Source organism: Triturus cristatus, chromosome 2_2, assembly GCF_964204655.1.
Source record: "Triturus cristatus chromosome 2_2, aTriCri1.1, whole genome shotgun sequence".
Classification (NCBI taxonomy): domain Eukaryota; kingdom Metazoa; phylum Chordata; class Amphibia; order Caudata; family Salamandridae; genus Triturus; species Triturus cristatus.
Genome location: NC_140582.1, coordinates 172,181,103 through 172,208,250, shown reverse-complemented (window position 1 = coordinate 172,208,250; position 27,148 = coordinate 172,181,103). Strand labels below are relative to the sequence as shown.

Sequence of the window (27,148 nt, the reverse complement as noted above, 5' to 3'; positions counted from 1 at the left end):
ATCAAGAAACGGCGTTAAAATTATCGCCGCTTTAGCGGCAGAAAACTGCCGCTAAAGCGGCGATAATGGGCTTGATAATATGCCCTTGAGAATTCCCATAGAAGCCCATGTTCTGGTGTCAACATGGGCTTCTATTGGAATTCTCAAGGGCATATTATCAAGCCCATTATCGCCGCTTTAGCGGCAGTTTTCTGCCGCTAAAGTGCCGATAAATTTAACGCCGTGCTTGATAATATGCCCCTACGTTGGGACAGGACATGATAGACAGTGCCAGTCAAGAGATGTACTGAAGTCCTTAATGTAAGCCAGAAAAAGGCTGAGTCTTTTCAATAAACTGTGTGCATGAATTTTGTTTATAAATATTATCCATGCTACAATGCAGCTTTAGGATTCACCAACAGGGAATACCTGAACGCTAGAGCCTGTTTGATAAAAGCTCAAGCTCCAAGAGCACTAAAAAGCAGACTTCTCGCATGGTATCAATTAAACCCCCTTAAGAAAACATTCGAAAAATATGCAGGGGACTACTGCCGTTCAGGCAATTGCAAGAACACTTGACTATGCATTGGTGATAACCCTGCCCTCCCTGGATTACCACAGAAATCAAATCTGAAAATGTAAACCACTTGCATGGGCTTATTAGGGGCAATCTTGGCCCAACTGGTAAAGACCACAGGAGCGTTTGGAGTGATCCCCTATCCGCAACCATACTTTCTCCATTTTTGTCTCTCAATGTAACATCATACCATGTCTTTCTCTTTTTTTGCTTTGGAGAGTGTCCAAGCAGGATACCTGAGTCCACTTGTTTTTTGTTCTTGTGTTAATGGTTGGCAAGTAGCCCTAGAATCATCGTAGCCCCGAGCCGCTCCTGATGCCTGCATGACTCTGAAGAGCTGTGCGAGCGATAGCTTCTGCATTCTTTCTTCTTCTGATGGTCTATGCATGTGGGGAGCTGAGGCAAGGAGCACTGTACTCCCCCTACACAACCAGTGTAGGCAAAGGCAGCACTTGACACAATATCAGAAACTGACTCCAGTAAGGGACGCAGTGGCTCTCACTTTATCTTGGCCCCCATGGAACTGGCCACCGCCCCATTCATTATTGAGGTTGAGCATTGCCTGGTATCTGTGTTGATTTGATTTCTTGTTCCTCACCTGAGACCCCAGGGAGATGGGGTCACTTTGGGATAATATGAATCCTGGAAAGGAGGGGTATGTACATTCTTCCCTAGCCCTTTTCTTTCCCTGGCCTTGGATTTCTCTGGGTTTCTGAAACTTTGTGAGTGAAGTTCTATGTGTGCCTGGTCCTGCATGGTCCATTTGAGTGATCAAATGTCTCTCTCCGCCTCTTTCTTGGCCCTGTTGGACTGAGTTCACATGAGAAAAGTTGTGTTTTGTTCCTGGTGGCCTACTCTAGACACTTTCAGGCCTCCTGGCTTTTAACTTTTGCAATCCTTGCGGAGCCTGATTTTTACTGCTCTTCCTCCTCACACAGTTCCTGCTTCCTGTTTGTGCACCAGGCCCTTGTCCTGAACCTGGTGTCTTTCCCAACAGTACCCCCAGGACCCAAAGGCAGAGGGTTCTGCCTTTTTGCACCCTTCAGGTCCCATGTACTCCTTCAGCTCTTGCAGAGCACTGGGTCAGCAGAAGTTAAGGCTCCCATACTTCAGTACACACTCCGACAGGGCCAATTGGCAGAAGATACAAAGGAACACTCCAGGGTCCCACCCAGCAGGTCCATCCATCTACTGTTCCCTGAGGATGTAGTCGGTCCAGCAACACTGGCCCTGGGGAATCAAATCCCCTAGGGCCCGGCTGAAGTGCAAATCTCCTAAAGTCCATCTCTGCAGGAGTCAGGAGTCTTCTGTCTTCCAGTTGGGCATTTCTCAAGATTTACTTCTCCAAGCCCAGATGGTTCCCAATAGTTTCTCTCATGTGCAAGGGTTTTTAAATGGGTAGAAGGTAGCCCTCTCTTTCCAATCCTAGGATACCACATCATTACCCCACCCCTGTTCCAACCCTTCTGCACAGCATTTTGGTAATTTACAAGATGTACTGCCAAAAAAACCTTCATTCTGATTAGTCGGGCCCGCAGGAATCCAGCAAGACTGTGCAATGTGATTGGGGGCCATAACATGAAGAAAAATGCTGTGGCTGCCAGTACAGGACTTAAAGTCGGTGTCCCCAAATCATTAAATGTCATATAAAAGCATATAGAAGGGGCAGTGTAGGTATACTTTGACCCCGTAACCCTTGAGACAAACCCCCCAGGGTACAAAATACAAAAACTAAATTGCAGGCTCATCCCAGTCCCACAGGAGTTACATGAGAGCCAACGTAACTCTCCATGTGGTCCCTTTGGGCTACTGTGGGAGGATTGTTGGCCAAACGTCATGAATGGTGAAGAGGTGTGGGTGTTGGATGTCCACGCATGTGGAGGTGGCAAGCACTATTAGATGGCAAGCATCTACTACGGAGGCCGCAGAGACGACTGCAGGCTCAACGCGGACACTGACCGAAAGTATCGGTCCATTCCTCTGCCGGACTACTCCATGGGGCATGTTTGGCAACAAGCCAACTAATGCTCTAAGAGGGAATCCCCCTCTCACATGTAAAGCACCTTAGCGAGTGCTACACATTTCTCAAAATTACACAATGACTTAAATCTATGTAATTTGCAACTACACACTTTGGTGTTGAGGAAAGCCAGTTTTAATCATAAAGGCCTGGCTCAAACATGTAGACCACACCTGTATGTAGGAAACCCTAATTTACATTCCTATAACGTCCAACAGCCTTTTTTAATGCTAGCAGTGACCCAGTTATTAAAATATAATTTACCCTCGGCTACTGGGATCCCTGCATAGCTTTTAAATCGTCACCTTCACGTCACTACACTGCACACTCAGATACATACCTGCTCCGCTGTATCCAGGCGTCGAGGGACACCCGGGACACACTCGGTGTCACTGGGTGGGCCCGATGATGAAGCATACCACCAACTAGGTTGATGGGTGAGGGCTTCATGAACAAACAAAATGGTTTGTACCCTGCCTTACAGTCTTGAGTCTATGTAAATTCACAACTAGGCTAGTCCTTTTTGATCTCACATATAAACCCCGGGGATACGGACTAGCTACCTAGTCCTCTCTCTCTCCTTTGATAGTGATAGATAAGCATCTACTACACACAGTCACCGCTCAGTGCATATACTCTGTGTAGAGCCCACTCTGTCCAGATTCCAAAACCCTATTAGGTGGGTCAGCTCCTACTAAGCAGAGTTTGCTCTCAGTGCACAGGCTAAGTGTAGAGCCCACTCTCTTTAGAAACCCAAACCTCATTAATTGGGCAAGCCTCTACTAGTCATCAGTAATGTCATCAATGAAGTCATTTAATTGTCATGAGTGATGTGATATGTGAGGTCACAAGCAGTGCATGGCAGGGGAACAAGTTATGGTTAGCTTAGTTAGCTCAGTAAACTATAACTGGAAAATTTCAGTGTGTTTCTTTATGTTTTTTTAGTGAATTTCTCATCTGTCTTTAATGTAAAGTAAGATATTATTACTAGACCTAACTATAATGTTACTTTAACCTTTGTTTTTTTCAGTGAATATCTAGTTTTTTTAAACATTAGGGTCCTCATGTAGGTAGCTAATACCGGTCGGTAACGGCCGGAATTCGGTAAATATCCCGTTACCGACCGGTATTTAGGCATTTGAGATGTAGGAGGCATGATTTAAGGATTCGGTAATTTACCGAATCGGTAAGGGATCGGTAAAATACCGAATCGGTAAAATACAGATTCGGTAACTTACCGAATCCTTAAATCATATGTAGGGAGCACTCAAGTGAGTGAATTTCAGTAGTAAGGATTCAGTATTTAACACCAACTACAGGTTGATGTTAAATAACGAATACCTTTCAAAAAGCTAAATTTGGCTGCTTTAAAAGTGCCATGTGGCAGACATACATGCCCTTAGGGCATGTATGTGTGCCACATGTGCACACATGCACGAATCAGGGGTGCAACAGGGTGTCAATGTGACACCCTGCCACCCATGATTATGCTTCCCCTATTACCGATTCGGTATTTTCCGAATCGGTAATAGTAAATGGCTTCCCATTCATTCCTATGGGCCTCCAGGCCCATAGGAATGAATGGGAAGGGATGCATTATTACCGATTCGGTAAATACCGATTCATAAATACCGATATTTACTGAATCGGTAATAATTACCAATTGTTTACCTACATACTATTAAGCGATTCATGAATACCGAATCTGTAAAATTCGGTATTTATGAATCGGTAAATAGTATGTTACCTACATATGGCCCAAAGTAACAAATTATTACCACCCCTTTCTATACCGCCACTTAGACCTTTGATTTTGTCAGTGAATGTCTGAAGTTTTTTAATGTAAAGTAAAATACTAACCTACCTAACTATAGATTCACTTTAAGCTTTGATTTTCTCATTTAATTTCTGAGGTATTTTAACCCAAAGTATGATCTTACTATCATACTTGATTATAATGTTACTGGCCAGTGGTGAACAGGCCATGCACCCAACCTCCCTTATATAAAGGGTAAGATTTTAAATAAGGCAGGTGTACTGGCTTGTCAACGGGTCCACATCTATATATAAAAGGCAGGCCTATTAGTTTGGTCAAGGTGTGCCCGCATCAATATACAAGGCAAGCCTATTGGCTTTGTTAAGGAGTCGCCACATCAGTATATATAAAAGCACACCTATTAGCTTTGTCAAGGAGTGACCACATCAATAGACAGGGAAAGCCTATTGGCTTTGTCAAAAAATCACCACATCATTCATTATATGAATGTGAGCCTATTGGGTTTGTCAAATGGTGAAAATATCAATATACAATACCAGTCTATTGGCTTTGTCAGTGAGTCACCATATCAATATAAAAAGTGATGTCATTCATTGTCATTCCAGATGTCGCATTGATGTTATCATGAATGTCATATAACAAATCATGAGTGATGTAATATGTAAGAAGCAGTGCATGGCGAAGGTGCAAGTTATAGGTACTTCAGTTAACTATAACTGGTGAATTTCAGTGTTTTTTTTGGTTAAACGTTTTTACTAACATTTTCACCTTCACTTTAACCTTTGTTTTTTCAGTGAATTTCTCAAGGCTTTTTTAATGTAAAGTAAGATATAATAACCATACCTAACTTAAACATCACTTTAAGCTTTGTTTTTTAATAAATTTCAAGTTTTTTTTAATGTAAAGTAATATTTTTTTATCAAACCTTACTAGGTCTATCCCCAACCGCAGATACTTACCTGCCTATACTTACTTTGTTGATACTTTTTAAGTCAATATTTGTAGTCAATATTTTTGGGCCTTACTAATTGCATTCATCCACTCTCAGGATGGACTCTATACCAGAATCCCTCAATCAAGCATGGCACACAGCTCTCTCAAAGAATTTGACTATACTCCCATGCAACCCCAATAATTATAGGCCAATTTCCAAGAGTCTGTTATTGATGATAGCTATGGAGAAGGCTATATCTAAACAGCAATAAGAGTTCATGAAATGTCATGTAATGCTTGTAAACTGGTAATGTGGTTTTAAACCAATTAGGCAAACAAATCCAGCCCTTTCTGCACTAGCTCTTTAGAGGGTGTATGTGCAAGACTTAGGGCATAGAGGACTAATATTATTGAATGGTATTAACTAACAGTGTGCAGGATCACCGTATTATTTTAACAAATGGACTGTAACAAATATCAACAGAAATATCTGAAACACAATAGATAGGAAACTTCTATTCAGCCGTTCAACAAGCTAAGTGTAAATAGTGTTCCTTTATTTTTAATTCTAAATGAAGGATGGAACGACGTTATTGATTATGATGCTGCATTTGACTCTATCAACATCAATGAGTATCCTGGTCCACCCCTCGTGTTCTCAAGAATCAGCAAGTTTGTAGTGGTGTCTAAAGTGCTTTGAGTTTGTTTGAATTATTTCTTAGTAAAATAACTGCGCAAACTGTACATATGTATATTTGTTAGTTTCCTCTGAAGTAGGAAAATAAATATTCCTCTACCCATTGGTTTTTAAATTACATGCCGTATTACTTGTTGACGTCTTGTCCAAATCACATCAGAATTCATATCAGTGTCAATAATAGCAAAAAAAACCATTGTTTATTAAATTGTTGATTAAATGATCACGTTGAATTTATTCAGCATGTCTATATTAAAATCCAACAGCAGATAAAAACTGATGTAATCTCAATTTAAAAAATAGCTACTTCTGCTAGGCTGATAAAATTGCTTAAGAACTTTAGGAAAGGTAACAGGATTATTCTTTGATGTGATACTGTCAGCGGAATATCAACCGAATGCAATGATTTATTAATCTCCTTATATTTAATTCTTAGTTTGAATTTAGACAATTTCTGGTGAAAGAACATTGAACCACCATAGAGTGCACCATAAGTGGATCGTAACTCACTGATTGCAAAATGTTGTTTGTATGGGCCATGGCAAACAAATGGAAAAACTGTGAGTGATCCAGAAAACAGCTTCTGCAGCAGCTACCAAATACCACTCCCAGTTCTTTGAAGGATTCATTAATGTTTATCTTAGATTATAATCTACTGTAAAGTATTCACTCCAAATGCACAAGCCACTTTACGGTTAGACTGCATCTCAGCAACAAGGTAAAAAGAAACTAAGAAAAAGACCGTTAAGAGGGCATGAACATGAGGGATCTTTTAATTTCGTGTCACAAAACTTTAGAAGGACCTGCCAAACAATCTTCTGGATCGTCTGGATCTGCTAACATGAATATGCTTGTGCAAGACACATTTTTTTTATCTATTATTATTTAGATCCTACTTTTTGTATTTCCGCATTAGGGTGCAAAATCTGGTTTTAGTACTTAATCAAATGTTATGAGATGTTGATGAAGGACATTATTGGGGCTGATATACTCAAATGTTATCAATGAGTATGTCTTGGAAATATGGCCTTCCATAATTCAGTGCCTGGTCTATCTGGTGATGTCTCTACATAGTATTTAGCATTTAAGGACAGGGTTAACGTCTTCCTAAATGAGTTAATTCCTCTAAGACTTTCAGGCTGCAGGCAAAGCCCAGTGGTTTTCTGCAGAATTAACTGAATTAAAGAGAGCATGTAAAAGAGGGAAGTCGAGGGTGAGTTACGGTGAAACCTGCCAACTTATCTGCAGAAAGTTAAAAAAAAGTATCAACATGCCGTTAGGAAAGCCCGGATGGATGATTTCGTTGAAAGGATCGATAAATCCTCTAAGTCCTCAAAGGAACTCTATAAAATTGTCAATTCTTTTTTTAAGCCTGCAACCTCAGGTGCAGGTCCTCTGAGACGAAACCTGTTGTGAGTTATTAGCCAATTACTTCCTTGGGAAAGCAAGGCTTATTTACGACACACTTGTTGGGGCTTCAAATCACAAGAACCTGATCAACGAGAAGGTCTCAGCCGACAGTCCAAAGGTTGAACTTTCCGGATTCCCACAGGTTAGCAAGGAGGAAAGTTTAACCAATACAAAAGCTGTGAAATCAGGCTCCCCATTAGATTCCGGTCCAGGGAGGACCTGGCTTAGGAGTTAGGTCTGGACTGTTCCCATGAGGCACAGGATCAAGACTGATCTGCATATGGCCAGGACTAAACTGGGGCAGCATGGTGAGCAAAGGAACAATGGATTTAACCCAGATCTATTGACTCGACAGAATGTTCGATTTGCTCTGCATTCCGTCCATGGTCTGTGTGTCTGTTGCTTTTTTGCCCTATGTGTGCCGGGTATGCCCAGACATGGGTCCCGGGCTCACTGTGCCACTGTATTCAAGCTAGCCTGCCTGAAGAGGTGTCTTGCCCCAAAACCGGTACCAGGATGCTTGTTTCTGGTCCAGGGAGGACCTGGCTTGGCAGTTCCATCTGGAGTGTTCCAATGAGGCACACGGTCAAGACCGATTTACATATGGCCAGGTCTAAACTGGGGTGCCATGGTGAGAAAAAGAACAATGGATTTAAACCCGATCTATTGACTAGTGGAGAATGTTTGATTTGCTCTGCATTCCGCCTATCATCTGTGTGTCTTTTACTTTCTCACCCTATGTGCACCGGGTATGCCCAGACGTAGGTCTAAGGCTCACTGTGCCACTGGATTCAAGCTAGCCTGGCTGATGAGGGGTGATGCCCTGAAACCGGTCCCAGGATGCTTGCTTCCGGTCCAGGGAGGGCCTGCCTTGGCAGTTCGGTGTGGACTGTTCTCATGAGGCACAGGGTCAAGACTGATTTGCATATGGCCAGGTCTAAACTGGGGTGTCATGCTGAGAAAAAGAACGATGGATTTAACCCAGATCTATTGACTGGGGAAGATTGTTTGATTTGCTCTGCGTTCTGTCCATCATCGGCATGTCTTTTGCTTTCTCGTTCTATGTGCGCCGGGTATGCCCAGACGTGTGTCCTGGGCTCGTGAGTGCCACTAGATTCAAGCTAGCCTGACTGATGAGGGGTGATGCCCCGAAACCGGTCCGAGGATGCTTGTTTCCGGTCCAGGGAGGACCTGGCTTGGCAGTTCAGTCTTGACTGTTCTCATGAGGCATGAGGCACAGGGTCAAGACCGATTTGCATATGGCAAGGTCTTAAATAGGGGGGCATGGTGAGCAAAAGAACAATGGATTTAACCCAGATCTATTGACTAGGGGAGAATGTGTGATTTGCTCTGAATTTTGCCCTTCATCTGTGTGTCTTTTGCATTCTTATGCTATGTGTGCTGGGTATGCCCAGACGTAGGTCCCAGGCTCACTGTGCCACTGTATTCAAGCTAGCCTGGCTGATGAGGGGTGATGCCACAAAACCAGTCCCAGGATGCTTGTTCCCGGTCCAGGGAGGACCTGGCTTCGCAGTTCGGTTTGGACTGTTCTCAGGAGGCACAGGGTCAAGACTGATTTGCATATGGCCAGGTCTAAACTGGCATGGGATGGTGAGAAAAAGAACAATGGATTAAACCGAGATCTATTGATTGGGGGAGAATGTTTGTTTTGCTCTGCATTCCGTCCATCATCTGTGTGTCTTTTGCCACATTGGATCCAGCACACCTAGATATCATTTGAAAGGGGGGATGCCGTTCTTTCAGTACTTACTGAGATATATATAAATTATCTTTGGATAGCAGCAGTTTGCTAGACACATGGAAGCACGCGATCAATAGACTTTTACTTAGGAGAACCTTCTTTGGACCCAGAGTTATTTGAAAGCTACAGCCTAGCTACGTCCTCTCTGGTGTTATCAAAATTCTGGAAAAGGCGATAAATAGCCACCTGTCTTTATGTCTGGAATCGCAAAAATCCTACTCAGACTGGCTTCCAGTCAGGTTGAAGTACAGAAACAGCACTCCTGGTGGCCAGGAAGGAGCTTAAAAAGGTCCTTGAGTAAGGTGGTTCAGCGGCTCTCATTCTGCTTGACCCTAGTGCAGCATTTGACACGGTCTCCTACCCTAGCCTACTGTGTAGATTGGAAGAAACAGGGATCACAGGAAGTGTACTAAAATGGGTCTCAACTTTTCTAAACAACAGAAACTTTAAAGTCAGCAAGGGGCCATTCCTTTCTGCCACCCTTCACTTAAAGCGTGATGTTCCCCAGGGCTGTTCCCTGAGTTCAACGCTTCTCAACGTTTACTTTAATCCGCTGTCAGACATCATTTGCTCCTTAGGTTCTGCTATGGTGTATTATGCGGACAATACAGAGATCATGTTCTTCATATTCCCAATACAGGTATCAGTTCACAGCAACTTAACATTGCTTAAAGCAAGTCACCGATTGGATGGCTGCTAGCTATCTCAAGTTAAATGGTGATAAAATTGAAGTTTCAGTGGTCCGCAACAATCCGTTGCTTTGGAACCAGCTAAGCTGGCCCTCCCCCTTAGGAGACCATCTGTCCCAAGCCAGATGTAAAAAGCCTGCATGTCATACTCAACAGCAGATTTACAATGGCAGCTCCGGCGAACAAGCTGGCCTTACAGCTGCTTTGGCCTCCTAAGAGCCCTCAGGAAGATGTTTAGCTGGCTACCAGTTGCAGTCCGGAGAATGGTGCTTCAAGGTATAGTGCTATCTATCCAACCTTGACTACAGGAATTGTCTCTATCTGGGCAGTCCACTCTCTGTTACAAAAATACTTCAGGTCAATCAGAAAGAATGCTGTGGCGGGAATCCTTTTGGGTATTTCTAAATTCCAAACTGCCTCCCCGGCACTTGTCACTCTACATTGGCTGCCCATAATCATAAGCATTCATTTTCACTTGATCAGCATTGGTGCACCATGTGAAGCACAAAGAAGGGCCTCATATCCTTCATTACCTGATCAGTCCTTATAGTATCAAAAGACAGGCAAGATCTAGTAACCTGAGTCTTCTCTCCATTTCCAGGGTGAAAAAAGACAGATGTGGTAGGCGCTCCTTCCCCTACCTTACCCCTACCTGTGGAACGCCTTACCGTTAACTCTTAGGCAGATCGATAATTTACTTTGCTGTAGGAAACAACTCAAGACCTATTTGTTTGCATAAGATCATTATACTTGAGGCTAGAAGACCTCAGCGCTTGGAAACCCGTCTTGGTAGAAATGCGCTCAATAAACTCTTTTGAATTGAATTGAATATACTCATGAAGAGAGTAGGCGAACATGGGAGTTCATATTAATTGGGTTATCTGTGTTGCCATAGACCTTTCATAGATGTGGTACTTCTGCAACTGGCTTTTTGCACTGTGTTGCATTGTAGGGAGAGCTATTAGATCATCCACAATACCTAAATATACACCCAGAAATTCAAAATGTGGAATATCCTCATTTGCTTGCTATTGAGCACCAGTAAAGTAAGGTAATTCCTGTTCTTATTGCAGGTGTTCCTTTTATTGCACAAGTTAAGGGCTGATCGATGACAAAATGTGGACCCATGGGCACTTTAGTAGGTGGTGAAGATGATCCTTGGCACCTCTACAACCTTAGTTCTGTTCGCTAGTGCCCTCTTTAGGTAGTTTGTTGTAATGCACAAAATATTATTTTATAAGGCCTCTTTCTAGGGCATAATGTTTACTCCACAGTTTTTGTTTTTTGTATACCTGTTCATTTCATTACAAACCCTTTTCTTGTACTGAAGATGTTTCCCAATTTTGAATGGTAGGTGGGGATTCATTAATATGCCTTGCGCTCTTCCAACTTACCATTCTTTGTTATATTGATATCCAGATTCTCAATCTACCTCCTAAATACTCAAGTTCACATTCGTTCACTGCAACTTCCACCTGTATTGAAATCCTTATTTGGGCTCTCTGTCCCCACTCAGATCTTGTAGTGTGAAAGTGTTTTGGCTGGGACAAGGGAGAGAAATCACAGATACTGTGATTTGTTGGCAGGAAAATATATTTCATCATCAGCACATTCCCAATCATGTTCTTTATTTTTGGGGTGTGTTGCTTTGAAAAATCTCATTCATGTTTATCAATGTAGAGAAATCAAACAAAGGCTCCTGAATATCCTTATTTGAATGGCTCCATTCTCATTGTCTCATTGTCTTTGTCTTTCACTCTCTATATTTCTTTCTCTTATTTTTTCCCACCCTCATTAGCTCACTCACACACCAAATATCTGTTTCCTAATAGAAACTTTGTGATGGATTGCAAGTGAAAATTTCCAAAGTTTAATTTTGCCTTTTGGCAACTGCACAAAGAGAACAACATTTCTACAACAGTCATGGAAACTCCTAAATGAATGTGTGTTTCACACAATGCTTGCATTTTCCCCTGTGTTATATGTGAGGAGAAGTCTAAGTAAAGGGGATATCACAATCCTAGAGGATCATGGAGCAAATAATGCATGTCATAAGTATCCTAACTCACAGCCACTGTCGCCTTAATATTTAAAATATGAAGACTTTAGTTTAGTTAGTAAAGGAGTTGATCTAATGGCTAGGGCGGTCGACCTCGAATCTGGGGAACTGGGTTGGAGTCTCGGCAATGATGCTGAACATCCTGTGATTCTGGGCAAATCACTTAATCTCCCTGTGCCTAACAAAAATGAATGTGTCCTAATGTAATGCAACTGGTGCTATGTAAAGCGCTCTGATACCCGATTCAGGTCAAGATCGCGCTATATAAAACTCTATAAAAAATATATATATATATATATATATATGTTCTATGGGGTGTAGAATTACGTCTGGTGTATGTCCCGATATTGAAGCCAAACATATCAACCTGCACAAATATTGACTTCACAATATCAACTCCCACTATATTGTCAAAGTAAGGCTATATAGTAGAGTGCTGTTCTAACTCCACATCTACTTAAATTGGCACCATAGTGCAAGTTGATACTATGGAGCCGATATTAAAAACTGAATATTGTGACTCCCAACCCATGAGCAGTGGTTGAATTACACAAACTGCTTGGGTGGAGCTACATGCCATTTCAGTTAGTTAGCACCATATGGAAATTAAGACATTGTAAAAGAATTGATGTTTGCTGTGGCACACTATCTTCACCACTGCAAAAAGCAATGCATCAAAATAGTGCACACTTACAATATGTAATACGCTGCTAATAGCATCACCCTGGCAGTTTAAGTAAATCAGAAAAACGGTCTAATATCAAAGAATTTTAGAAATATTCTGAAGAAAATATTTACCTCTTTTGAAGGCACTCTTGATCCTTTCTTTTTGTTCCACCACGTCTCAACCATTGCTATAAAACAGGATAGGACAACGCCAGCAGCCAAAATGCAGAAGACTCCTGCGAAACTCTTTATGTCCAGGGCACTGCCTTTTTGCTTAGGCTCTACTGAGGAGTAAAGGTCACAGTTGCCATTTCTTGGCCACCATTTATGCTTCAGAACATCCATGTTTCCACTTTGTTGAAGTTCGAGAATTCTGTAGGGAAAGAGGACAAGTTGTATTATTGGCAAAAGTGACCTATCAGACATACAAGATAACAATTGTGGGCATAATTAAATGGTCAGGTTTGGGACAGTGCCCCTGCAGTGTGTTATTGTTTGTGACAAAAGCAAGGCTAATGTGTTGAGGATGAATACATAACATGCATTACAAGTGAACACCAGCAAACATTTCTGTCTAGAATACTTAAACCTATGCTTACTCTCTGGCAAAGGAGCCCCAGTTTATTGTACATATGCCCCATAGTCTCATAGCGGAAGAAAGGTAAAGTCTTGGAATATGTTTGCAGAAAGAGAACATATTTATTGGTAAAGTCATGTTTTGAGTTGCTTTCTCATCAAGAGAAGATAAATGTTTTTTTCTCAAACAGAAGGAAAGCAAATTCTACAAATTCAATGCAAATCCCCCAAAATTGTGATCCCTGTGCAAGCACATGATCAAAATTATAAGTGTTGTGAGGTTTACCACTCCCTGAATTTACAGGGTATGATGAAGTTCACAACCTTTGTTGAATTTCGGCAGGTCAGACCTGCAACACTTTGATAGGTAAAAAAAGGACAAGTATTTACTTGGATGTGGAATTTCGGCAGGTCAAACCTACCAGAATGTCACAGTGGAAAACGACTCTGTATTTTCCTATCCTGCTAATGTTCAGTATATGGCAGTGAGGTTGTTTCCCTAGATGATGGAAGTCTAAATTCTGATATTCCTGAAGCTGGAGGTAGGAAACCTATACACTGGATGGGGAAAGAAAGCTGGGCTCCCTTTAGAAATTAATACGCACCAAAATCTGCATGTTATTCTCCAAAAGGTTGGAATAGGCAATAATTGTCTTATCTGATAAATTCAGAACACTTCATTGTCAAATTTTATCAGTTGTGATAATTATTGTATCTGACAGAGGCCACTCATGATCAGTTCCTTCGACTCCATGTTTGTCTTTTCTCAAAACATGGAATCAATCATAGCAGATTAAAGTGGCTTAACGCTGCCTTGTAAATAAGGCACCCTTTCACACTAAGCTTAGCGTGAAAGGGGAGGGCAATGGGTGTTGCAGCGGGCATTGCACCGCAACACCCATTGATTTTGATGCAGGCCCCTATTTTCAAGGGTGGCGTAAATAATAAGTAGCGCCAATATTAATACCAGGAAAAGCTGGATTTTAACCTGGCAAAACAAGGAGAAATGTTTAATTTCTCGCAGTTTTTGCTGTGTCCATGTGAGCTGCATTGTGCATCACACATAGAAACAGCAAAACACCATTGACTGTTTATGTGCAGGAAGGTGACCCATCCTGCACATAAACAATCATTTTAAAAAAATGACGTGTTGCAATTTCTTGTACAAAACACAATTTAAAGATTGTTTATGTGCAGGAGGGGAGACCTTCCGGCACATAAACAATCCTTCCCCTCAATGCATATATCCTTGCACTATGGTGCAAGGGTGTCTGATTGGCGCTAGGCTGCTAAATTTAATTCCAGCGCAGGGGGAAACACAGGGTTGCACCATATTGTTGTAAATATGGTACAGCCCTGCGTTTCAGGTGTGGTGGAGTGCAGCGTTAAGCCAGGAAGGCTAACACCGCACTCCGTCACTCTTAGTAAATATGCCCCTCAGTATCTTGGAGCACTATATAATCCTGGACTATGCCGAGCTTTGAACTTCAACTGGACTGTAGTGAAATGGATTGGGACATAAAACACTGCACCAATATAAGTTGACACCCCAAGGATCTTGCACCGCAGATGAGTGCAGAATTTCCTGGAGCAGGGCAAGGCTGTACAGCCAATGCCACATGTCCTGCCTCTGCTCCACTGGAGCAAGCAGCATTGGGTAACATGGGGCGGGGGGAGAAAGACCCTGAGCCAAAAATAATGTTTAGGTGTACATCAAAGCAAAAGGTTAACAGAAAAAGGTGAACCAATGTTACATTTATAAAAACACTGAAATATTACTTGTGTACTATTAGTTAAGATAATTAATTTTTTCAGTCCTTATTTTCCATGATAAAAAGGAATAGGGTTAGGTAGACAAGTTTGTATTATAGAGCAGGGGAGTAGGAATGAGTGATGTAATATGTGAGGTCATAAGCTGTGCATTGCGGGGGCGTAAGTTATAGTTAGCCTAAGTAACTATAACTGCTGAATTTCACTGGTTGTCTATGAGTGAAATCTCAGCTTAACTATAACGTCCATGTAGCCATTGGCTTTTTCAGTGAGTTTCTAAGGTTTTTCAAATTCTATTCCTTAACTATTATATCCCTGTAACCTTTGGTTTTTAAAGTGTAATTATGTATCTATATATTTTATAACTTTACTCGAAAGAAAGAAAAAAGTAAGAAAGAAAGAAAGAAAGAAAGAAAGAAAACAACAACAAAAAACTCTCATCCTATACCTCTCTAAATAAGGCCTGGGACTCGGGACTTCAGGCTCCAGCCCACACTGTGCCTTTAGGTCCTGCCTGTAGCACCTGTTTTTGTGCTCATAAGCAATGTTTCAGCCCCGCAGTGCGGGATGCGCCCTAACAAGCCAGGATAAGGCAGGGCCATCCTTCCCTTGGATCTTGGCTTGGAGATCTGAGGTCACGGCAAACCTTGAAGACGTAAGGTACTGTTGTCCCCTATATATTTTATATAATTGTGATAGCCTAATTGGCGGTTGATTTAATGGTCACTATGGGGAAAAGGAAGGCGACAACTAGCCCTACAGGTGCTTCTACTCAATCCAAACCCCCTCAAACATTCCAAGCATGCAGCAGCAAACTGTGTGGCTAGCGACATTGACACCCTAGTTGACAACGTGGAAAGTATAATAAAAACTAGGGCCCCAGGCATAGATAACACATCTAAAGTTGGGGAGGGGTGGCAAAAATGTTTAGGAAGGAACCAAGGTCACCTAAAGTTCCTACTAATGTTTACCCTCCCAATCTAAGGAGCAACGATCCCCTCCTAATTTACACAATGATATGGGGAATGTACGAGCAATTCCAAATGTGGAGTGTTCCAACAGGTTCGTAGCTCTGCATTTAGATCACTGTCCCGCTACCCGACTTAAAAATGTTCTTTTGATCATCCTATCGATAATCACATGCACAGCTTCAACCCCTCAACTCTTGAAGAGGCAGTTGACCGTATCAAAGCATTAAGGGATGAGACTAAACACTTAAAACAAGTTACATTGGGTATAGTGGGGTCTCTTGATAAACTGTCCGGAGGACGTTCAAGCATTCCCCTCTAGATGAGCACTGGGACCCCAAACCTTACTACTTCTTTCCACCCTGGAGATCTCAATAAAGCCACTGAAGACCCCCAACACTATTCCTGCGTGCACCCCAAAGGCATACAAGAAGGTATTGAATCCATAAAGACCTGCATTTCCCACATACTAATAATATTGGTGTGTCCCCGCCTTTGCCTAGTACTCATCCAAGTTTCCACCCAAAGACTCACCGATATTTATGGAAAACGATCCAGATATCACCCTGTACCCTCGTTTACTACCAACAACTGGCATGTATCCTATGACCATTGTGCCCAACTGCCCCATGCTTTTCAAATCAGCTCCTCACACCGGAGACACGGATGTCCATCTTAGCACAAATTTTACCCACAAAATTTGCCAGTAATAGTAATGATAGTAAACTGGAACATAGCCATAATCAGATCGAAATTGGTAGATGAGGACTGGGGTGGGTTCATTGACAGATTTCATATCTCCATTTTCCACAAGACCTGGGCGGTCAATAAGGTTTATAGGCAGGGCTTCACTACGTTTAGCATCGAGGCCTTACTCTCGAAAGCAGGATTATTGTATGGATCAAAGAATCACTCAACTGCTTAGTCAAGGTAATTGACACACTTTCCACCCTGGATCTTCTTGTCCTTAAATTGACTTTAAAGTCAGAGACCCCTTATCTTTTGGTTAATATCTATAATAGGTCATCTGCTTTTAACAAGTCCTCTCAGACACTGAAATCCCTGAACGAACTTTTAGAAGCTTATGGGGTAGGACATCATGTGGTAATTTAAGGCAATTTTAATACCAGCTTAGAGCCCTAATTTCCATTGCTAGAATTGACTAAGGGAGAGGATGAATGCTGAGGAATCCCCTTATATTCCAACTCAAGAAAAAATGCTACGATGGGCTGCCCTACCGGCAGCAGACATAGTTGAGTCCCATGACCTAAGAGCATGTAAGTGGGTGCTTAATTGTGGACAATAGAGCAAAACCAACCTTTAAGAGGGGAGACTATGGAAGCAATATCGATTACATATTGTTAGATGTGGGGATCTGGCATGAGATGGCCGTCATGGCAGTCATTGATCGCCACTATAGTGACCATTTGCCTCTCCCACTGGAATTGACGGGGTCTCAGATTTGTACAGCTTCCCAGACCATGGCTGTGCATGAAGACTTATTTGCATGTTTGAAAAAACTATTTGTGAAAGACGCCAAATCATGTAACAACCTTCCAAAAACTACATGAATGGTTTAATCACCTATCAAGACCGGAATACTCGAAGGTTATTCAGACAAGCAAATCGCAGTGGGAAGCCAAGCTTTGGGAGGACCTGCTGAAAGCAGGAAAAGAGAAGGCCACCAGACGGTTTTGGCATCTGGTTACTCACGATGTATATAGGGAATATGCTCGCCCAGATTGTCACATCTCTGCTGGGAAGTGGGTCAAGCATTTTACAGATCTTTACACAGATCCAATACTTGAGGAGGGGACTAACAGATTTTGGGTCTCTCTCACCACCGTGGGCATTGACGGTGACAGAGTGGAATTTTCCCTGGAAGAAACCCTCAATGTGATTTATGCCCAGAGAGTAGGGGAAAGCCCTCAGCCTCAATAGGATCCCCTCAGATTTGTTCACTCTGAGTCTTTGATTTGGGGTCCCTACAGAAATTGTCTGTCCAATGCCATAGCTGTAGGTACCCCAATACCCAACCCTTGGAGAGGGGCAGAAATCATACTAATGTTTAAAAAGGGAGCTAGAAATGTTCCAGGTAACTACTGGCCTATAAGACATATTGATAATATTCAGAAGATTAATAGTAAGCAACTTTTGACCAAATCTGGGAGTGGATATGGTTTAAAAACATGCTGTTGCACCTTCAAGTGGGTTTTAGAACAAAGACAAGCACGATCGATCAAGTATTTTAGCTTTTGACCATAAAATGGAAAAACGTTGATATAGATCGGGGGTCACTATTTGTTGCTTTTGTAGATCTGCAAGCCGCTTTTGACCTTGTCCCAAGGGGCAGACTCTAGGGGGCTCTGGGGAAAAGCGGGGTGCCTACTGGTTTACTGATGGTAATCCAGCAATTATATACAGCCAATGTTGCCAGAATCAGGTGGGGACTGGTCGGCAAAACCAAGGTAGACGCTCCTATCAGAAGAGGTGTGAGCCAGGGATGTGTCCTGGCGCCCACTCTTTTCCTACTATTCATTAATCGATGTATCAACCAACCTTCTGGACTGCAAGAACAACTCCCCTAAAAAACTGCACAGGGCTAAATGCCCTTTGGAGAGGTTTAGTTAAATACCACGCCCTACAAATCAATAGCAGTGAAACCAAATATATGGTATATAGCCCCCGGAAAAAAGCTGAGGGGAATATTGTTCTAAAGGTGTCGGATTAGATAGGGTCACTGAGTTTGACTACATAGGGATGAGACTCAATGGTTCCCAAAGAAGGTCCGCCCAGATTGATAAATGCTCACTGACTCTAAAACACAGAGCTGCACCTATCATTTTGTTTGCTAACATGGCTTCCTCATACCCTATCTCAACAGCCCTGGAGATATATAAGGCCCGAGCATGTGGGAGAGCCTTACATGGGGCGGATTTGTGGAGCTATTGCAACCTCGATATACTCGATAGAAGCAAAAACATCTTTATCACATCCCTGCTGAGGCTCCCCAACCGCGCCCCTTTACCCCCATTAAGGTATGATTGAAATCTTTAATAACTCTCAGACATTGCTTGCCTGAGGCCCATCCTTCATTCGGTCAGGCTCTGAACGACAGAGAAACTGGATCCTTCTAGAGATTGTCCTAGAAAAGTATTAGCACACAAAATCCCCTGGCTATCGCATGTAAAGGCCTGGTTGACCAGGATAGGACTGAGTGAATACTTACTGCATCACACTACAATACTATCCTGTGCTTAGGAAACTGCTAAAACTTGCTATTGGAACACTGTTTTTTTGCTTTAGACTATCTGCTGTTACCTCGAGAAGTCTTGTCCGTCAAATGTACTCCCCAATTGGAAGATTATTTGGACTATGTAAATGTTCCACTCTCAAGAGCCCTTTTTTAGGGATTTTGTCCATAGCGTCTTTTACTTGCTCATGGTACAAAAATTACAAATCTACTAACCTATGTCCCATCGGCTGTAACACCGTCGAAAATGAAGAACACCTATTAGTCTTCTGTTGTGCTTTTGCAAAACAGCGTGCCAGTTGGATTACCCCTCTCTGTCGGTTCTTCGGTCTTAAAGACGGGCTCAATGCGCTGAGAATCTTTAAGTCAGATACCAGGAGTAGCATTGTGTATTCAATCTCTAATTATCTATGCTCAATGAATATGCGATGTTACATCGTGGTGTTTACACTGCGATACCTTTACAACGCAGGTATTAAAACGCAAGTCGTTACAACGACTTGCACTGGAGGGCACTGTACTTAGGAATACTAAGATTTACTATTCCAACTCCAGCCTATGTTACAGTAGGGAAGGTGTTGGGATAGTAAATCAAACTATTCCTTGTCTTAGAGCGCCATCCAGCGCAAGTCATTACTTGCGTTGTAATACCTGCGTTGTAGAGATATCGCGATGTGACCGATGTTTCCCATGCTCAATCTGGCATGTTAGTGTGAGGCTTCTTGGTGAGAACTTATTGTCATAAGGGCGTGTTTTTTTTAACTTTGCTAGTGTTTTTATGCACTTTTATGCACTATGCACTTTAACTTTCATAGAGACAGCAGGTGTTAATGAGTTATCTTCCAATTTGCTAAACCTCATATTTTACCAGATGGCATAGTGGACCCTTTTTGAGCCCATTTCTTGACTCTCTTTGAGGTTTCTGTTTTTCTGGTAGTTGAGTAAGCATGGCAGGATATCAATTTGCATTGCCTCACAATGAATGCAATACTATTTTAAATGTGTTTAACTCATTGTATTGTAAAAAATTCCATATTGTATCCCTGTACGTTTTTATGTGATTCTACAAGTTTTTATTGTGTACTTTTAGGGTTCTGTGAACCAAAATAAAGTTGGTTGATTGATTCATTAAGTGATTCTTTAGAGAAAATTAACAGCAGCATGGTGAATCAGCGCCACAAGCACTTTGGTTTGGGAAGTGGCGTCTAGCTCACACAGAACAGCGAGAAAGTTTTTTTTTAATATAGGCGAACTGCACCCGAAGGTATTGGGAGTGCTTTACACGAGCACCAGTTACATTACATAAGGATGCATTTAATTTTGGTAGGCACAGGGAGATTAAGAGTCTCAAGTCCCCTTGCTGCACCGCCCTATGTAAGAGTGAAAGGGCAGGAATGCACCGTATTTATCTAATATAATGCTTTACTGTCATTTCTCCCAGAGCGGGTGCCATTTCAGCAGCACAGCGCCAAAGCAGGCACCTTTGCACCATGGTGCAAGGGCGTCTGTGTTGTCAGTAGGATTGTTTTTGTGAAGAAAGGGGCACCTTCCTGCACAAAAACAATTCTGAGAGGCGTTTTCCTCTTTCTATGTGTGCTGCAGAATGCAGCACACATGGAAAGAGGAGCAAACAAGGAGAAAGTTATTTCTCCTTGTAACGCCTCACCCATGCAGGCGTAAGGTTTTGGTACTTCCCCAGCTTTACATGCTCTTGTAAATCTGGGGAAGCATCAAAATCCATGGGTGTTGCCTGGGAACACCCACTGCAACACCCTTGCACCATCTCCCAAACGCATAGTAAGGCAATGGAGCGATTTGCGCTGTCTTGCCTTACTCCATATCAGTGAGGCCATTCAAAGCCACGCAAAGTAGCTTTGGTGGCCTCATAGATATGATTTCAAGGTTTGTGCTGCCGAAGTGTCACAAAAGGTGATGCTCCGAAGGCACAAGACTCTCATAAATATGCCTCTAACTGATTTGCCCAGATTCACAGAATGCTGAGCCGACGTCATGACTCGAACCTGTTTCCCCATCTCCAAAGTCGGCAGCTGTGGCCTTCATGCCACATCTTCTCCACTATTTTCAGAAAACTGTGGGCCTCATTTATGAGGAATTTGCGTAGGGCAGTGCCCCAAATCTTCTAGCTGCGCTGCCCTATGCCAATGTGGAAAGGCAGGAATGCACATATTTATGAAATACAGTGAATTCCTGTCCTTTCCCCCTGCCTTGGCGCACAATTTGCTGCCTAGCGCCAACGTAGCACCCTTGTACCATGGTGCAAGAGTGCCTCTGTTGCACGCAAAATTGTTTTTGTGCAGGAAGGGGTACCATCCTGTACAAAAACAATCCAAAGAGGCGTTTTCCTCTTTCTATGTGTGCTGCAGAATGCAGTACAAATGGAAAGAGGAAAAAACGAGGAAAAACAAACATATTTCTCCTCGTTACACCTGCTCTGGGGAGGAGTAAGGTTTTGGCGCTGCCCCAGGTTTACATGATTAAGTAAATCTGGGGCTGCAACAAAATACATGGGTGTTGCTTGGGAAAAACCCACTGCAACACCCATGGAACGCCTCCTTGGTGCAGTGTAGGGCACCACAGCTACTTGCGCTGCTTTGTCTTACTCCATATCTATGAGGGCAAGCAAGTGAGGCCACGAAGAGCGGCTTTGCATCGCCTCATAGATATGATTGAGAGGCTTGCGCCGCTAGAGCGTCAAAAAAAGAAACGTTCCTGTGGCGCAAGTCTTTCATAAATAAGCTCCTGTGTGTCTACAGCAATGACAGAGATCTTATTAGACTATTACTATTGCTATTAGAATATTTGCATCATGACTATTTTGCATAAATGAAAATGAGTTTTCGATGAGAAGACTGGAATGAACGTTACAGGTACTGAAAAAAGATTTACATTTTTTCTACGTGGCGTGAAGTTCAAGACACTGCCTCTAGATGGCAGACGACGACCACGAATGCCAAAGCTCTATTCAGTGCTTACTAATCAGTGGTTTTAATCTTCGGCAATTATTGACCTCACAGACAGGGAACTTTCATTTTAATCACCCAGCTTTCATGTTTTATTTTAATCATGAACAGTTATTCATATGGCATTAAAATAAGCGATCTTTCCAGAAAGGTAAGACCCTGATATCCATGGCATATTACAATTGCCAATTTATGCTACTTCAGAAGTGCAGTCTGTGTTTTACAGATAAATGCCCAGGTTTACGGATTAGATGCGCCTGGCATTACCCCGAGGACTGCAAAGTGTCCGCTCAAAAAAATGCCACACGAATTAGATGGCCGAATACTTAAAATGCATCTCACCGCTGCATGCCATAAAAACAAATAAATAAAACTAGAACTTTGCTAAAAACAGAAAAACGTTAACAATTTGTTCGATAATCTGGTTTAATATGTCGACATTTATGACAGTCTGTGCGGGTCAGTAATTTAAACCTTTGTTGCTTAGATTTTCTAAAACCTAAAGTTAGTGGGGCAGATTTACAAGCCCCTCGCGTCACTTTTGAGTCCCTTATAACATGGGAAAAGTGACGCAAAAGTGGCATAAGGGGCTTGTAAATCTGCCCCAGTGAGTTCAAATCCTAATTTAGGGGCATATCAGCAAGGCGAGGCGAAAGAATTATCACCGCTTTTGCGGCCCTTTTCGGACGAAAAGCGTCGATAATTTTATCGCCTAATTAGCAAGCTCACGCTAACGCGTGAAAACTTGCGTTAGCATAAGAATTCCTAACGCCCAGCTTTGCATCTCTAATGAGATGCAAAGTGGGCGTTCCTGACCTGACATGACTGGAGAAATGTCGCTAGGCAACATTTCTCCTATCATCAAGCCCAACACTATAAAGCATAGCGGCAAGAAAAGTAGCGATAACCCCTGTTATCGCTACTTTCCTTACACCTGCTTCAGGACTGACTTAGCCATGATATCCTATGGAAGGTGGATATCATGGCTAAATTTGCGAGTCCCTATCATCAAGCTAACGCCACATTGCGTGAGATTATCGCTGGGTTTCCAGCGATAATCTCACGTTAGGCAGTTAGCGCTAGGATTTTTATCGCTTTTGAGATAAGCGTTGCTAATAGCACGCTATCTCAGCGATAAAAATCCACGCTAGCCGGCGATAATTATCCTAGCTCTAAGTGCGGGTAGCGATAATTATCGCCGGTTGTTGCTGATATGCCCTTTAGTTAGGTGTCGCTTGAAAATGATAGCATCTCAAAACGGTGTAACTTTATTTATTGTGTTTTTGTTTCCATTTTCCAGTGTTTACATATGGCTAATGTACAGAATGAAAGACGATCTAAACTGCTGTTCTTTGGATGCAACTGCTTGTAACATTCAACCACTGTCACTAGGTGTCTTTGAATGTTCCATGTTTTTCGTCCACACAATTAAAATTTGATTGGTGCGACAGATGCTTCAGACTTCTGGGGTGGACCTGTAAGGAGGGGGGCATGAACCCTACCGTTTTTTTACTTTAAAACCCAACATCCCCCAATCTGCAGTGTATCTGAGATACTTGTTCATTTTTGCCCCCTACTTCTGTTTTTATTAACAATCTGTTTTCTATCCACCTTTCCTTCCCATCCACTTTTGTTGTACATACCATTTTTAGGTCGGGCCTGAGCCAGCGCGCATGCGCTGCCTTGTGAGACTTATTGTTGACGAGTAGCGAATAGAAGCCCCGCCCACTCTCCGCCCATGTTTGCCATTGGCTTGTGTCATTGTCTGTCCTAAATGCTGAATTCTGATTCATTAATAGGCTTGTTAGTCCCTCCTTAGTACCGCCTCCTCTTCATTTGTCACCTCCTATGGCGACTGGCCCCTTTACTTCGAGTGTTACACGGTACGTGTTATTTAGACTGTGAGCACTATTATCTTTAATGAGGTTCTCCTATTGCCTTCTTTACTCACCCCTCCCTCCCATTGTCAGTGCCTTCTATCCCCCCCTGCCCGCCCACACTCCCGTTCGTGTGCTCTCGACTTGCAAATTGTCCGTGCCTTCTCCCTAGCCCACCCTCCGGCTGTCCGTGATGACTACTATTTCCAATGCAATAGGTCCCGCGTAAATACGAGACCTATTGCATTGCAAGTGCTTGTTCTCTTCTCCTACTGCGACTGTCTTCTTTTGTCTCTCAATGTCCCTACTTGTTTTGCTTTCCTGGGTAGCAGCACACATTGAATAAAGACTAGCACAATTTGTGAACCCTTTGTTTCCAGTGCCCTTTAATTATCACATTTAAAAAAAAAAACAATTATGCTTGCAATTTCTTTCATTTTAGGAATTGTATGAATTTCTATATCCAGGATCCGGGATTGAAATCCAGCCGTGGTGTATGTTTTTCTTCAAAAAAATCAAATTTCATAGAAAGTAGTTTTCCTTGTTTTGGCTATCGCACAAGATAGAGTTTCTTCATCCTGGTTTTGTCAAACTGGCATGCACCTATATGGAAAATCATCAATATGAGGTAGTGACTTTGTAAAATATAGAAATGACTCAGGGACCAGTACACAGGACCATCTGATTGTATGTACGCTGCTTAGCTCTACTAACATTTCAGGGCATCACTGGATGTGGGAAAAGACTTGGGGCCTCATTTATGAGGTTTTGGCGCAGGGCAGTGTCGCAAGGAATCTTGCTGTGCTGTCCTGCATCAATACAAAAGGGCAGGAATGTGCCATATCTATGCGATACGGCGCATTCCTGTCCTTTTCCCCTGCACAGGCACACAATTGGCTGCCATGAGTCAACGCAGGCACCCCTGCTCCATGGTGCAACGGTGTCTGCGTTGTAGAGGTGATTGTTTTTGTGCAGGAAGGGACACCTAAAAGCACAAAAGCAATCACAAGAGACGTTTGCAGAATGCAGCACACATAGAAAGAAGAAAAACAAGGAGAAATAAAGGTATTTCTCCTCATTGCGCTTACCTTATGAATCTGTCGCATTTCCAGGTTTTGTTAAATCTGAGAAATTGTCAGATTCCTTGGATGTTGTGTAGGAAAATCCACAGCAACACCCATAGAACACCCGTTCACGCAGAATAATATTTACAAGGCCATGCAGGGTGGCTTTACGCGGCCTTGTAAATATGGGCAGGCACACTGCGCCGCCAGTGCGTCAACGTAGTGTGTTGTAAATAAGCCCTTTGATTTCTCGATAGTACCCCACCACTTTCTATTTGGGTTTTCTGGCATTAGTACTCTACGCTGTGAGACTGATTACCAGTGTCATAGAGCATCCACCTTTCCACTAAATATCTACTTTTAAATTGTTTACATCAAATTACCTTATTTAACTTTGCAATATGATCGTGGTAAGCGGGCATAGGATGTTCACTGTTATTATGGATATGAATTGTCATATATGAGCTGAAGTGTATATTTACACCACCCACCTGTATTACACTACTGGGCCCTGGCTGGCTGCATTTTTAAAACCTGCAGTAATGTATGACAGATGAAAGTGTCCACTGTGCCAAAGGTATCAATCTATACCTCCCTGACGAGGTGTAACAAGGCCAGTCTGGGTTGCTTGTGTTCCTTTATGGAGAGGCCTTGACCTGCCAGTTCAGAATGGACTCTTCCCACAAGAAGCAGGATCTGTGCTGATTTGCATAAGGAGGACCTTTCTCTAAAGTGGTACAGTGGCTAAAAAACAATGGGGCAGATTTACAAGGAACTGACACATCTGCATAGATGCGTCAGTTTCCTTGCACCAGCGCCAAATGTCCTTGCGCCAACATAAATGCACTGTATTTGCAATACAGTGCATCATGGCGCAAGGATTAACAGATATGTCAGAAATTCTGACTCATCGGTTGGCCGAAAAGTGACGCATTGCTGGAGATGCTCATGAAAGTGACGTAACTCCAGCAATGCCCCACAACAGATAGGTGAGTCACATACAAAAAGCCCTGTGTCATTCCTTACGCCTGGTCTGAGCAGGCATAGGGATTTTGACTCAGTAAGGCGTAAAGTCACACAGTGAAATGTAAATTTCACTGCATCAGTTCTACGTGGCCTTTTGCGTGGGAACGCCCACCCTGCATACATTATACTTGGCACAGGTATAATGTGACGCAGAGCTTTACAAAGTATCTCATCTCCCTAGATGTGTCACATTGTAAATTGGTCGCATTGTTTGCGCCACCGTTGCGTCAGGAAAAGTGATGCAATGGCGGGGCAAGGAGCTTGTAAATCTGCCCCAATTGATTTAAATGCTACCCAGAGCAATTGCCAGTGGTTTAGGCTATTTATTTTTATCATAACTCCCATTACCTTTTATGTGTTAAAGTGCCCGGCCATGTAGAAAAACTATGTGAATGTCAATAATCAGGAACTACCTGAAATTGTGCAGGTGTTACAAAATATTTGTGCACCCTATTCAGGACCACCGAATTCATATGCCCTCGAATGGCTCCCACGTGGTGTGTGATGGCTTTGAGTTTCTACTTTAGTCTTTACATTGGCTCTCCATTTGAACTGCCCAGAAACCCCCTGCTGCCACTTCACTTTATGGCGCCGAGCCACAAGCAAACTGCCCACACTAGTGTCCCAGGAGCATCTGGGCATGTGCTGGTTTCCAAGTTCTACCTAAGTGCTTGGTTCAAGAAAATAATTCTCTGCCTGCTTTTGTCTCTCCTGGCCATATTATCAAGAACGGCGATACCATTATCGCCGCTTTAGCGGTAGGAAACTGCCGCTATAGCAGCGATAAGGGGCTTGATAATATGCCCTAGAGAATTCCAATAGAAGCCCAGGTTTGATGTCCTTGACACCAGAACTTGGGCTTCTATTGGAATTCACAAGGGCATATTATCAAGTCCCTTATCGCCGCTTTAGCGGCAGTTTCCTGCCGCTAAAGCGGTGATAATGTTATTGCCGTTCTTGATAATATGGCCCTCTGTTTTTTGCATCATGTTCATTCTCTGTGTCTCCTCCCTTCTTTCTCTCTACCTCTTTGTCACTCCCTCGCTCATTCTGAATGAGTGATG

At 42.6% G+C, this 27,148-nt stretch overlaps 1 protein-coding gene across 1 annotated transcript in view; it reads right to left on the bottom strand.

The window, feature by feature from the left end:
- Positions 1 to 27,148, bottom strand: part of GRID2 (glutamate ionotropic receptor delta type subunit 2) — a 2,613,212-nt gene that overhangs the window by 37,901 nt on the left and 2,548,163 nt on the right. Inside the window, exon 15 of the mRNA XM_085641143.1 lies at positions 12,702 to 12,942. Within this exon, the coding sequence (XP_085497269.1) occupies positions 12,702 to 12,942 (241 nt within the window). The remainder of the gene's footprint in view (positions 1 to 12,701; positions 12,943 to 27,148) is intronic.